General features: G+C 41.0%; 1 protein-coding gene across 1 annotated transcript in view; it reads right to left on the bottom strand.

The window, feature by feature from the left end:
- The window catches only part of LOC126413335 (myosin heavy chain, clone 203-like), a 235,317-nt gene that overhangs the window by 30,961 nt on the left and 190,322 nt on the right, over positions 1–14,034 (bottom strand). Inside the window, exon 10 of the mRNA XM_050083246.1 lies at positions 2,188–2,361. Within this exon, the coding sequence (XP_049939203.1) occupies positions 2,188–2,361 (174 nt within the window). The remainder of the gene's footprint in view (positions 1–2,187; positions 2,362–14,034) is intronic.

Genomic DNA, 14,034 nt, shown 5'->3' with positions numbered 1-14,034 from the left:
TACGGGGTCTATCGTGTAAACAACCCGTGGCTTCGAACTTCGAAATCATTCTCGCCACAGCTGCATTTGTCAACGGACCTTTACCTGTTCGATAGGATCATAATGCTGAACTAGCACGTTCCCCATTCTGATAATACAGCTTCACTAAAAGCGCCTTTCAAGGTAACGTCAACATGCTGCGACTGCTGGCGCATCTGATTCTCTCTCTCATTACAGCTCCTTTTATACACAATTGTCATGCGCAGTCACTGACGTTTTGCTGTCCAGCGCCATCTGTCGGACATTTTGTGAACCTTTTTTTTTTTTTTTTTTTTTTTTTGTTCTAATAAAACCCCATGTCATTCCAAGCATGTGTGTCAATATTTACCTCTCTATCTACATTATTCTATGGTTTATTAAGTTTTCAAATTTATACAGACTTTTTGATCACCTGGTACATGCCTCTGCACAAGTCCTAATTTCTCTTATCTTGTCCTCATGGTCTTTAAATGAAATGTATATTGCCAGCAGCAGAATAGTTCTGTAGTAAAATGCAAATGTCATTTATCTGAATATTCTCAATAGTATATCTCCATAATATTGGCTTGTTGATCAAACCTACAGCTAACAAATCCAACAACATGCCAGTGAGTGCTTTGATGTCTTCCTTTAATATCACCTGGAGAAAATCCCACACACTCAAGCAGTATTAATATATGGATTGCTCTAGTGTTCTGTACATCACCTGCTTTATGGATGAGCTAAGTTTCTTGCAAAAAAACAAAGTGAATGACAGGCATTCTCTACTACTGTCTTTACATGCTTGTTTCATTTCATATAAGTATGCAATGTTGTGCTTAGACATTTAAATAACAAGACTTTGTACACTTCTCAGTTGCTGAACATGCTCTACAACATGACTCCCTGACCACATTGTCAGCTACACCATACAGGCTATACTGGCCATACTGGCCTTCCACCCAGTACTACTTTCCTCAAACTCTGGAGTTGAGAACTTCCTTTCCTTTCATCCTGACACCCTATTAGACTTAACCTCTGTTAACGCACAAGTCCTTCTCTTTTTTCATTATATTTTTAAACATTTTTTTCCATCTAATTCGTAACTGCGTTATTCATTTCTTCTTGTCTTATTCTGTCTTTGATTTTCTTTTTTCTTTCTTTTGTTTTTTTCTTAGTTAAGGTACATCAGCATGGAGCGTAACTGCAGAGAAGGCACTAGAAAAGCTCCACCAGAAGACAGGCACTAGAATATGCACTCTTCTTCATCCTAACTGTTAGCTGGGACTTGTGCCTTATATTATTTACTTGCATGGAAATTGTATATAGCGAAGGACATTGATTATTTGCATGTCGTCAATTGCTTCTGACGCTTCAGTGTATAAGGCAAAGTTAAGTATCGTCAATTCAATTACTGTAATAAACTCCATTAATATGATTTGCTTGTATGTTGCCTAGCATCTGAGAAAACAGCTTCCTAGGCACACTATATTAGACGAGTGGGCAGGATTCCACATAAACAAAAGCTGTTTTAGGCTTAATTTTGTTAGAACAGTTATTACTTAAAACATGAGTAATGACTCACATGTCAAGATGGCAGCATTTCATAAATGCTCAGAATGAGCATGGTGTTCCATGACACTTGGTACCCATGAACTGAGTGTCAACTTAACTGGCAAGTAGAGAATCCGAATGAGTGGCCAGAGACAAACACAGAAGAAAGAGGAGAAATGTAAGTGAGCATAGGCCCTCTAAATAAATATGAGGTTACCGGTAGCACATGACTGATTCTGGACACTGTGTGTCTGAACAAGGAAAGTTATGATTCTAGACGCACTGCCCAATGTACATGACACTCATGCTGCTCACTATGGAGTCGCAGATAACTTCGACTCTTGACTGTGAACAACTCCTCGTCTGACATGCCTTCATGTGGCAGGGACACCAGAATATGTTTACATTTTAGAGAACCAAATAACTGTTGTTTGCTTGAAAGGAGGACCGGAAATCCAGTAATTTTTGTCTACAAAGACAGCTACTGCTAGGGCTTCAAACCAAATGATGAGGAATACAAAATGGACAGAAAATTGCAAAAGAAGGGTTACTACATGAAATGCTGCACTTTTAATTGTTCTTAATCCAATTTTTTTACACTTGATTGTTACTTAAAGAGAAAGAAAAAAGTTGTACCTTCATTTCTTCAGAACTGACACTGGCAGGTTCTCTTGCTTTCTTTGCTTGCTTATCTTTTATATCTCTGAGTTCTTCTTTCAGCTGGTTTATTTCCTTTTCAAGTAGCTGTATTTCTGAATCATGTTTATTGACTGTTTCTTCACTGTGTGCCACTTTTTCTTGCAACTTAACCTGGGAAGAAATGAATTTATTACTGTAGTAAAAGTCACGGTCAATGGTGCTTAACCCTCAAGTGGTGCACCTGTGTATAAATTGGGCCATCCCCTAATAACAATGTATTATACCATTTTGTTGTTGCTTCAACTAATCCAATGCTCAGTTAAGCCATTATAAATCCAGAGAACAGCTGTAATATAAAATAAATAGCAAGCTAGGTGAGAAAAAGTACACAATCCGTGAAAGAAAATGACCCAGATGCCGAGTTAGCCGCACAATTCCACAATGAGGCAGTTCCCTACAAGATAATAAGCAACTCAGTAAATGGCTGGCTGTGATCTGATACAACTGTGCTATTTAATGCTTCAAGTGTGTCATTACTGTGGGGTAACATTTGTACGCAGCATCAGAGTGTTTATTTTATAATCGTTTATTTTATTATCGTTTAATTAAACAGTGATATAGTTCATGTAATGGAAGGTTATTTATCTTTGTTTAATTAAACCTGCTCATGTTATAAAAAGTGGCACACCCACTCAAGGGTTAAACACCAGTTCTGCTCAGTAATTGATATAAACAGAATTATCCATTCATCTTCATGAAGAACAATCAGGATAATACAAAAATAAATAAAATGCATATCCTATGAGACAATAAATACACTCACAAGGGAACCTCCCCATCGCACCCCCCTCAGATTTAGTTATAAGTTGGCACAGTGGATAGGCCTTGAAAAACTGAACACAGATCAATTGAGAAAACAGGAAGAAGTTGTGTGGAACTGTGAAAAAATAAGCAAAATATACAAACTGAATAGTTCATGGCAAGATAGGCAACATTAAGGACAAGAGAAAGGCAAGAGCACTGTGGTCTCGTGGTAACGTGAGCAGCTGCGGAACGAAAGGTCCTTGGTTCAAATCTTCCATCGAATGAAAAGTTTAATTTTTTATTTTTAGTTTATGTGACAAACTCTTATGTTTTCATCACTTTTTTGGGAGTGATTATCACATCCATAAGAAAACCTAAATCGGGCAAGGTAGAAGAATCTTTTTACCCATTCGCCAAGTGTACAAGTTAGGTGGGTCGACAACTTATTCCTGTCATGTGACGCACATGCCGTCATCACTGTCGTATAGAATATATCAGATGTGTTTTCCTGTGGAGGAATCGGTTGACCTATGACCTTGCGATCAAATGTTTTCTGTTCCCATTGGAGAGGCACGTCCTTTTGTCTATTAATCGCACGGTTTTGCGGTGCGGTCACAAAACACAGACACTAAACTTATTACAGTGAACGGAGATGTCAATGAACGAACGGACAGATAATAACTATGCAAAAATAAAGAAAGTAAAATTTTCAGTCGAGGGAAGACTTGAACCAAGGACCTCTCGTTCTGCAGCTGCTCACGCTACCACGGGACCATGGCGCTCCTATTCTCACACGGTCCACTACGTTACTTATGTAGCCCGTGGACTACTCAGTTTGTATATTTTGTTTATTTTTTCACAGTTCCACACAACTTCTTCCTGTTTTCTCAATTTATCTGTGTTCAGTTTATCAAGGCCTATCCACTGTGCCAACTTATAACTAAATCTGAGGGGGGTGCGATGGGGAGGTTCCCTTGTCAGTATATACTAGGCAGATATTTAAAAGGATTCAATTAAATCTTTAAGACAACTGTAAAGATTCATAATAAACTGCAGGCCTTTCTTTTAATTCAGTAACTCATAACAATTTTAGCAGTAGTAACTTCGTTCACAGAATCATTCATTCTGTATTCCAGTGTATCAACATGAATAAACATATATTTTTATATATAAAAACAAAGATGAGGTGACTTACCGAACAAAAGCGCTGGCAGGTCGATAGACACACAAACAAACACAAACATACACACAAAATTCAAGCTTTCGCAACAAACTGTTGCCTCATCAGGAAAGAGGGAAGGAGATGGGAAGACGAAAGGAAGTGGGTTTTTAGGGAGAGGGTAAGGAGTCATTCCAATCCCGGGAGCGGAAAGACTTACCTTAGGGGGAAAAAAGGACAGGTATACACACGCACATATCCATCCACACATACAGACACAAGCAGACATATTTAAAGACCAAGACATATATTTTTAAGAATATTCAGATGTGTTGTGTACAACATATTTTGCAGCAAACTGGCATTTGTGATTTATGGTCACTGTAACACATATTATAACACATTGTGTTAAATTTAATTTTCCCTTCCAATAAGTGGTCTATATTGTCTTTATTTGTTGTAAAATAACACTACTTTTGAGCTTGTTAGTGATGATAAACTCAAAAAAGTTTCAGGAAATTAGTAACTTTTATCCCACATTTTTCTGTTAATTTAACAGAAACACCATTTTGTGCACTAACTGCTCCTGTTCCTAAAGAGAATTAGCAGTACTTTTAGCTGAACAGAGCCAGGACTTAAAAGAGAATCAGCAATCTTATTCTAAGTTACTTGTTTTCTGTTCTCTAAAACTTTGCACCAGCCACAAGGCACCCACTGTGAATGCTGTTCTCTGTCACAGGATGAATTAGCTGACATTCATTACCAGCTGAAAATTGTCCTGACTACTGTGAAATGCCTGAACCCCAGTGAATGGGTATGTTGGAACAACTTTCAAGAGTTGTATACTAGAAATACAAATGTACTCAAGTACCATTATCTTCCTGGTTATCCTGTCCGTCTATAGCAAGTGCAAGACCTATCACTATTCATATCCTTACTGTGAATGGCATATACTGGCAGGGCTGTACAGGAGAGACAGGGACCAGTGTAACTCACTGTGTTACACTCACCCCACAAACCAACAAGTTTGAGGTGCTGTCTTCCACTGAAACTGAAACTGAGCCAGTGAGTCTCATTTCACCTATTGGAAAACCTGATTTGCTCTGTGTCATGAGGAGTCCACTAACCACTGGTAGTTAAATGTACAGTAAATAATGATATGTCTTATAGAAATAGCAGCAAGGGATGGGAATGAATATCATGTGCACTCAGTGTGTATGCCTGGGGACCTCATTCAATGTTGTGTCTAGACAAGACAGCCTAGACACAATGAGAGGAAGCCGAAAGGCACGCGCTAAGTTAAATCAGGATGGCGTGAGGTCTGAAACAGGATACGTAATGAATGCTATAAAGAAAAGTACGTAGCTTCTGGAATACTTAACTTTAATCCATCCTTTTGGTACATCTGGAGATTGTGGTGATACAAGTGAGACTCTTTAGATACATGCAATGTTACTAATGGCGCCTTGCTAGGTCGTAGCCATTGACTTAGCTGAAGGCTATTGTAACTATTGGCTCGGCTAATGAGCAATGCTTCATCCATGTAGTCGCTAGCAAAGTCGTACAACTGGGCCGAGTGCTAGTCCGTATCTCGAGACCTGCCTTGTGGTGGCGCTCGGTCTGCGATCCCTGACAGTGGCGACACGCGGGTCCGACATGTACTAATGGACCGCGGCTGATTTAAAACTACCACCTAGCAAGTGTGGTGTCTGGCGGTGACACCACATTCAATATGTTGAAGAAGCTGTTGTGGCTGCCAATGAAGGAAGAGGATACAACCAACTTCAGACTGTGCTGCATGTTGGAACAAATGATGCTGGTCATCTAGGCTCTGAGATCATACTTCAGTCATTCCAGTGACTGGCAAATATGGTTGAAAAGGTCAGTCTTGCTCATGGAGTTTTAACAAAGCTCACAATTTGCAGCATTGACCCCAGAACTAATCACAGAACCATGGTTCTGAGTTGAGTGGAAGGACTGAACCAGGGAGTCTGAAGGTTCTGTGATGAGCTAGGCTGTGACCCAGGACTTGTGTAAAAAAGTTGAGAATTGTAGGGTCCCCCTAAATGGGTCAGGTGTCTGCTACACTTCAGAAGCTGCAACTCAGCTAGCTGACTGTGCATGGGGTACACACTAGTAGGGTTTATAGATTAGGCAATGATAGCTGCAGGAGAAATGTCAGTATAAGATCCAACAAAATCCCCCTAAAGGGGAGAATATTAAAATCCTATTGATTATGAGCAAATTAAAATCCTAGTAATTAACTGCCAAAGCATTCACAATAAAGTGCCAGAGTTTGAAGAGGTCCTAAACAGTAGTGGAGCTCACATATTATCAGGTACAGGAAGCTGGTTAAAATTTGAAAGTTATATCAGTGAGATTTTTGAGGAAAATCTAAGTGTATATCAAAATGACAGGCTAATGGCAAAAGGAGGAGGCATATTTGTCATATTAGACAAAAGCTCAAATCCCTCAAGATGTAAACTGAAACTGTGTATTAGACTTTCTCGGAACGATTCAGTGTCAAAAGTGGGCACAAATTTACAATCAGATCCTTCCATCAGTGCCCTGAATCACCTCCAGACTATACATAAACCCTTAGTTCACTATTAGTTAAGTTCTACAACCACTATTCCATCATCAGAGGTTACTTTGATCATTCAACAATCAATTGGGAAAATTACAATTTTGAAAGCGATGAGCATGACAAGACACCCTGCATAACTTAATTAAATGCCTTCTCTGATAAGTACTTACATTGACAAAATTCAAAGAAAAGCTACTTGGCATGTTTGAAATAAAGATCTTGAGACAAATTCTTGGGAGAATATGGTGTCTAGAGGAGAAGAATCAACTATGAATTATATAATCTAATTAATGAACCAGACATCATCAGCTGTACTAAGATTAAAAGGCTGGAATGGGCAGGACATGTATTGACAGCTAGTGACGTACTGATTACAAAGGTATACTACAATGCAGTGCCTACAGGAACCAAGAGAGTTGGAGGATCAAAGCTACAAAGGGAGTAAGGTACCAGAGATGATGTAAGGAAAACTGTAATTCAGACTCGGAGAAGTTTGGCTGTACACTGGAAAGAATGGAATAATCTTCTACAGAAGGCTAAGATTGTCATGCTGATGATTATGATAATTATGATAAGTGCCTACAACAGACCATTCATAAGCCTACTCATGATGGAAACATATTAGATATAATAGCAACAAACAGACTTGACCACTTTGAGGATGTCTACATTGAAGCTACTTACAGAGAACAGTTGTAGCAATAATGATTACCAAAGTACAAAGAGGAATTAAAATGGGCAGAAGGATTTATATGTTCAGGAAACTAGATAAAGTGGCACTAGTGTCTGTAGAGGACAGGATAAATTTCAGTTATAAAGTTTGCAATATTGAACACTAATTGCACCATATGATACAGTTTTATATTAGGCCGAATTGGAATTCTTCCACCAGCATTCAGAAGGCAACCTTTCAACAGCATCCAGAACTTGTGCCAAGGAGTATATCCCACATTTTGACTCATATTTCAACATTTTGTGTGGCCAGTCATGGAAAAGGACTGTGAAGAACATATAATGGTATGTTTGCAATACAAAGGTGTAAAGTGTCTTGTCATGTACATGCCCCAATTGGTGACTTTCCACATACAACAGAATGTTTCACCCATGTACATCTGGATGTTGAGGGATCCATTGAATGCTCAATGCTGACTTTTCACAAAGATTGATCATTTTACCGGCTGGCCAAAGGCAGTGCAAAATGATAATATTACAACTGAAATGCTAGCCTCTACCTTTACATCGTGTGGTTAACAAGGTTTGGTTGCACACAGCATATCACTACTGACCATGGACAGCACAACAGGAGTTTTTCTTGCACCAGTAGTAGGAGGAAGGATTCGCACTCAGCTAGCAAACGAGTGAGAAGCATGCCATTTTTTAGCGAGTAATTGTAGACCGCCATTTTGGGGGTCGCTATGAATAAGTAAGGAAGATGTATTTCCTATGTGCACCGTTTACAAGAATACAGTATTGTTTTATTAACAGAAAGGCTGTGTGAGTTATTATTTCAAATAGTACTATAATAACAAGAACTGAAGCCCACCTGTGTACTTCGGAAAATTATGACGATCCAATAAGCTCAATAGGAGCACGGTCAAGACTTCGAAGGTGGACACAGTGACCAGACGTAGCATTATAGAAAAGCATAAGCACAAATCAACAGCAGAGAAAAAAAAAAAAAAAAAAGACTACTTCACCCATGCAAAAGAATATGAACTAACACGAACTTATTTCCAGGCATAGCTCAGCTTATTGTGTTTGTCATTCCTGCCGAAAAATGAATCTCATTAATTCAATACATTTTAAAAAGCCTCACATTTCAACATTTTATTATCATGTATTCCATTATTACATTATATTATACTATTCGACCTACGAACAACTTATAAACCTGACATCAATTCTTCAGCCATGGAATTGACCTATAGAGAGACATTGCATCTGCAAGGTGAATTCATTGATGCTGATACACTCCAAACTTCCTCGAAAGACCAGCCAGATTTCTTATGTTGTCCGTGGGACCATGTCACGCAGATCCACCCTCCACAGGCACATTGCTTTGTTACATGCATCAGGACCTGGATACTCCTCGAATGACATGCTACACACCAACGGTGTAAAACCACTCCTGCAACCTCCGTACAGTAGCCCATATCACATGTAATGGAGAAACATGCAGCCAATGGACATACTTGTGAATGGCAAGTTAATGACCATATACATGTTTCAAGAGGCATCACTGTCCACTACCCAACAGAGACATCAGAACCTGACTGAACAAGAGGCCAGTTGCAAGCACTACCACCGCTGGAGCCACCTGCAGAACATCCACTGATGCGGATGACCAGCTCCAGATGCCCCGCTCTGGATGCTGTGCCCCTTCCCTGCCCATTCCTTTGATACTGATGCTACCCTTTCACTGAGGGGCCTGATATGGCATCTGATATGCAGCTGCTACATGCTGGTCTGGAGAAGGGAAGTGTTTGCATAGTTCATGTATGTGCAGTGTCATGGGGTGTAACAGCTGAATAGCAGCTAACAAGATAATTGTGTAACCCTTTGGTGTAGTATCAATCAGTATTATGAAGCTGATTGGTTCGAATTACACTGACCCGACATGGTCGTGTAGTCTACAAAATTCCTCATTAACTGTCTATCAGAATGGACAAAACAAAGTAGTAGCTACTATTACCGTTCTCAGTTTCAAAATGAAATAATAATAATAATAATAATAATGAGATGAACTTTTGTGGAATAAAACAATCTTACATAATGTGTGAAATAACAACTAACAGAAATGCTTATATGAAATACTACCAATTTTAACAGTAGTATTTACCCAGGTTCACAAGTGGGTTAAAATTCATAGTAAAAGGACATAAATTATAAAATTTTGCTGATGTCACTACTGTCCTCTGTGAAAGTGAGGAAAAATTACAGAACCTGGTGAATAGGATGAACAGTCTGTAGAGCAGAGAACATGGATTGAGAATGAACTAAAAAAAGACAGTAATATTAAGGAGCAACAAAAATGAGATTAATGTAATGTAAAAAATGGCGCCAATGTAATAAACAAAGTTAAGGAATTTTGCTACCTTAGAAGCAAAGTAATGCAAGACAGATAAAGCAAACAGGATATAAGAAGCTGACTATTACTGGAGAAGGGAGCACTCCTCACCAAAAGAAGTCTGTTAGTGTCAAGCACAAGTCTTAATTTCGGGATGAAATTTCTGAGAATGTATGGCTGGATCACAGTGTTGTACAGACAGTGGGAAAATCAGAAAAAAATAGAAACATTTGAGATGTGTTACAAAAAGATGCTGAAAATTACGAGGACTGTTCATACAAAGAAAGAGGACATTCTCCACATCAGTGAAGAAAGTAACATGTATAAAAGGACAGGATACAAAGCAGTAGTAGCCCTGCTGTAATGTCAAACAAGTTAGTTGATGAGCTGCAATCTGTGTTGTTCTGTCAGACATACGGGATATAAAAATGAAAAAGCTGGCATACTATGCTTACTTTCACTCCATAATGTCATATGGGATTATTTTTTGGGGTAATTCATCAAGCCAAGCTAAAGCTTTCCGAGCACAAAAACAAGCAATAAGAGATATATGTGGTGTAAACTCAAGAACATCCTGCAGAGGCCTGTTTAGGGAACTAGGGATACTAACTACTGCTTCCCAATATATTTATTCCTGAATGAAATTTATCATTAAAAATATATCACATTTTCAAACTAACATCTCAGTTCCTGGAATCAGTACTAGAAATAAGAATAATCTTCACAAGGATTTAAAGTCACTTACTCTTGTACAAAAAGGTGTGCAGTATTCAGGAACACATATTTTCAATAAATTTCCAGCAGCCACAAAAAGCTTACCAACCAATGAAATTCAGTTTAACAGAAGCCTAGAGGATTTATTGGTGGCCAACTCCTTCTAGTTCATTGATGAATGTCTCAGTAGAACAAACTGATTTTTGTGTGTGTGTATATATATATATATATATATATATATATATATATATATATATATAATAGAGGGAAACATTCCACGTGGGAAAAATATATCTAAAAAGAAAGATGATGAAACTTACCAAACAAAAGCGCTGGCAGGTCGATAGACACACAAACAAACACAAACATACACACAAAATTCTAGCTTTCGCAACCAATGGTTGCCTCGTCAGGAAAGAGGGAAGGAGAAGGAAAGACAAAAGGATATGGGTTTTAAGGGAGAGGGTAAGGAGTCATTCCAATCCCGGGAGCGGAAAGACTTACCTTAGGGGGAAAAAAGGGAAAAAAGGACAGGTATACACTCGCACACACACACATATCCATCCACACATACACAGACACAAGCAGACATTTGTAAAGGCAAAGAGTTTGGGCAGAGATGTCAGCCGGGGCAGATGTACAGAGGCAAAGATGAAGTTGAAAGACAGGTGAGGTATGAGCGGCGGCAAATTGAAATTAGAAATTAGCGGAGATTGAGGCCTGGCGGATAGCGAGAAGAAAGGATATGCTGAAGGGCAAGTTCCCATCTCCGGAGTTCTGACAGGTTGGTGTTAGTGGGAAGTATCCAGATAACCCGGACAGTGTAACACTGTGCCAAGATGTGCTGGCCGTGCACCAAGGCATGTTTAGCCACAGGGTGATCCTCATTACCAACAAACACTGTCTGCCTGTGTCCATTCATGCGAATGGACAGTTTGTTGCTGGTCATTCCCACATAGAACGCTTCACAGTGTAGGCAGGTCAGTTGGTAAATCACGTGGGTGCTTTCACACGTGGCTCTGCCTTTGATCGTGTACACCTTCCGGGTTACAGGACTGGAATAGGTGGTGGTGGGAGGGTGCATGGGACAGGTTTTACACCGGGGGCGGTTACAGGGGTAGGAGCCAGAGGGTAGGGAAGGTGGTTTGGGGATTTCATAGGGATGAACTAAGAGGTTGCGAAGGTTAGGTGGACGGCGGAAAGACACTCTTGGTGGAGTGGGGAGGATTTCATGAAGGATGGATCTCATTTCAGGGCAGGATTTGAGGAAGTCGTATCCCTGCTGGAGAGCCACATTCAGAATCTGATCCAGTCCCGGAAAGTATCCCGTCACAAGTGGGGCACTTTTGGGGTTCTTCTGTGGAAGGTTCCGGGTTTGAGGAGATGAGGATGTGGCTCTGGTTATTTGCTTCTGTACCAGGTCGGGAGGGTAGTTACGGGATGCAAAAGCTGTTTTCAGGTTGTTGGTGTAATGGTTCAAGGATTCCGGACTGGAGCAGATTCGTTTGCCACGAAGACCAAGGCTGTAGGGAAGGGACCGTTTGATGTGGAATGGGTGGCAGCTGTCATAATGGAGGTACTGTTGCTTGTTGGTGGGTTTAATGTGGACGGACGTGTGAAGCTGGCCATTGGACAGGTGGAGGTCAACGTCAAGGAAAGTGGCATGGGATTTGGAGTAGGACCAGGTGAATCTGATGGAACCAAAGGAGTTAAGGTTGGAGAGGAAATTCTGGAGTTCTTCTTCACTGTGAGTCCAGATCACGAAAATGTCATCAATAAATCTGTACCAAACTTCGGGTTGGCAGGCCTGGGTAACCAGGAAGGCTTCCTCTAAGCGACCCATGAATAGGTTGGCATACGAGGGGGCCATCCTGGTACCCATGGCTGTTCCCTTTAATTGTTGGTATGTCTGGCCTTCAAAAGTGAAGAAGTTGTGGGTCAGGATGAAGCTGGCTAAGGTAATGAGGAAAGAGGTTTTAGGTAGGGCGGCAGGTGATCGGCGTGAAAGGAAGTGCTCCATCGCAGCGAGGCCCTGGACATGCGGAATATTTGTGTATAAGGAAGTGGCATCAATGGTTACAAGGATGGTTTCCGGGGGTAACAGACTGGGTAGGGATTCCAGGCGTTTGAGAAAGTGGTTGGTGTCTTTGATGAAGGATGGGAGACTGCATGTAATGGGTTGAAGGTGTTGATCTACGTAGGCAGAGATGCGTTCGGTGGGGGCTTGGTAACCAGCTACAATGGGACGGCCGGGATGATTGGGTTTGTGAATTTTGGGAAGAAGGTAGAAGGTAGGGGTGCGGGGTGTTGGTGGGGTCAGGAGGTTGATGGAATCGGGTGAAAGGTTTTGTAGGGGGCCTAAGGTTCTGAGGATTCCTTGAAGCTCCGCCTGGACATCAGGAATGGGATTGCCTTGGCAAACTTTGTAAGTAGTGTTGTCTGAAAGCTGACGCAGTCCCTCAGCCACATACTCCCCACGATCAAGTACCACAGTTGTGGAACCCTTGTCCGCCGGAAGAATGACGATGGATCGGTCAGCCTTCAGATCACGGATAGCCTGGGCTTCAGCAGTGGTGATGTTGGGAGTAGGATTAAGGTTTTTTAAGAAGGATTGAGAGGCAAGGCTGGAAGTCAGAAATTCCTGGAAGGTTAGGAGAGGGTGATTTTGAGGAAGAGGAGGTGGGTCCCGCTGTGACGGAGGACGGAACTGTTCCAGGCATGGTTCAATTTGGATAGTGTCTTGGGGAATTGGATCATTAGGAGTAGGATTAGGATCATTTTTCTTCGTGGCAAAGTGATATTTCCAGCAGAGAGTACGGGTGTAGGACAGTAAATCTTTGACGAGGGCTGTTTGGTTAAATCTGGGAGTGGGGCTGAAGGTGAGGCCTTTGGATAGGACAGAGGTTTCGGATTGGGAGAGAGGTTTGGAGGAAAGGTTAACTACTGAATTGGGGTGTTGTGGTTCCAGATTGCGTTGATTGGAATTTTGAGGTTTTGGAGGGAGTGGAGCTGGAAGTGGGAGATTGAGTAGATGGGAGAGACTGGGTTTGTGTGCAATGAGAGGAGGTTGAGGTTTGCTGGAAAGGTTGTGAAGGGTGAGTGAGTTGCCTTTCCGGAGGTGGGAAACCAGGAGATTGGATAGTTTTTTAAGGTGGAGGGTGGCATGCTGTTCTAATTTGCGGTTGGCCTGTAGGAGGATGCTCTGAACAACAGGTGTGGATGTGGGAGAGGAAAGATTGAGGATTTTTATAAAGGATAGGAGTTGATGGGCGTGTTGATTGGCTGAGTGGATGTGTAGGTGAAGGATTAGGTGGGTGAGGGCAATGGATTGTTTGGTTTGGAACTGGTATAGGGACTGATGGAAAGAAGGGTTGCAGCCAGAGATGGGAACTTTAAGTGTGAGGCCTTTGGGGGTGATGCCAAATGTCAGACAAGCCTGAGAAAATAAAATATGGGAGTGTAATCTGGCTAGGGCGAAGGCATGTTTGCGGAGGGAATGTAAATAAAACTTAA

This window comes from Schistocerca serialis, chromosome 7, assembly GCF_023864345.2.
Source record: "Schistocerca serialis cubense isolate TAMUIC-IGC-003099 chromosome 7, iqSchSeri2.2, whole genome shotgun sequence".
NCBI lineage: Eukaryota > Metazoa > Arthropoda > Insecta > Orthoptera > Acrididae > Schistocerca > Schistocerca serialis.
Note: the sequence above shows the minus strand (reverse complement) of the source record. Positions and strands in the feature narration are given on the sequence as shown.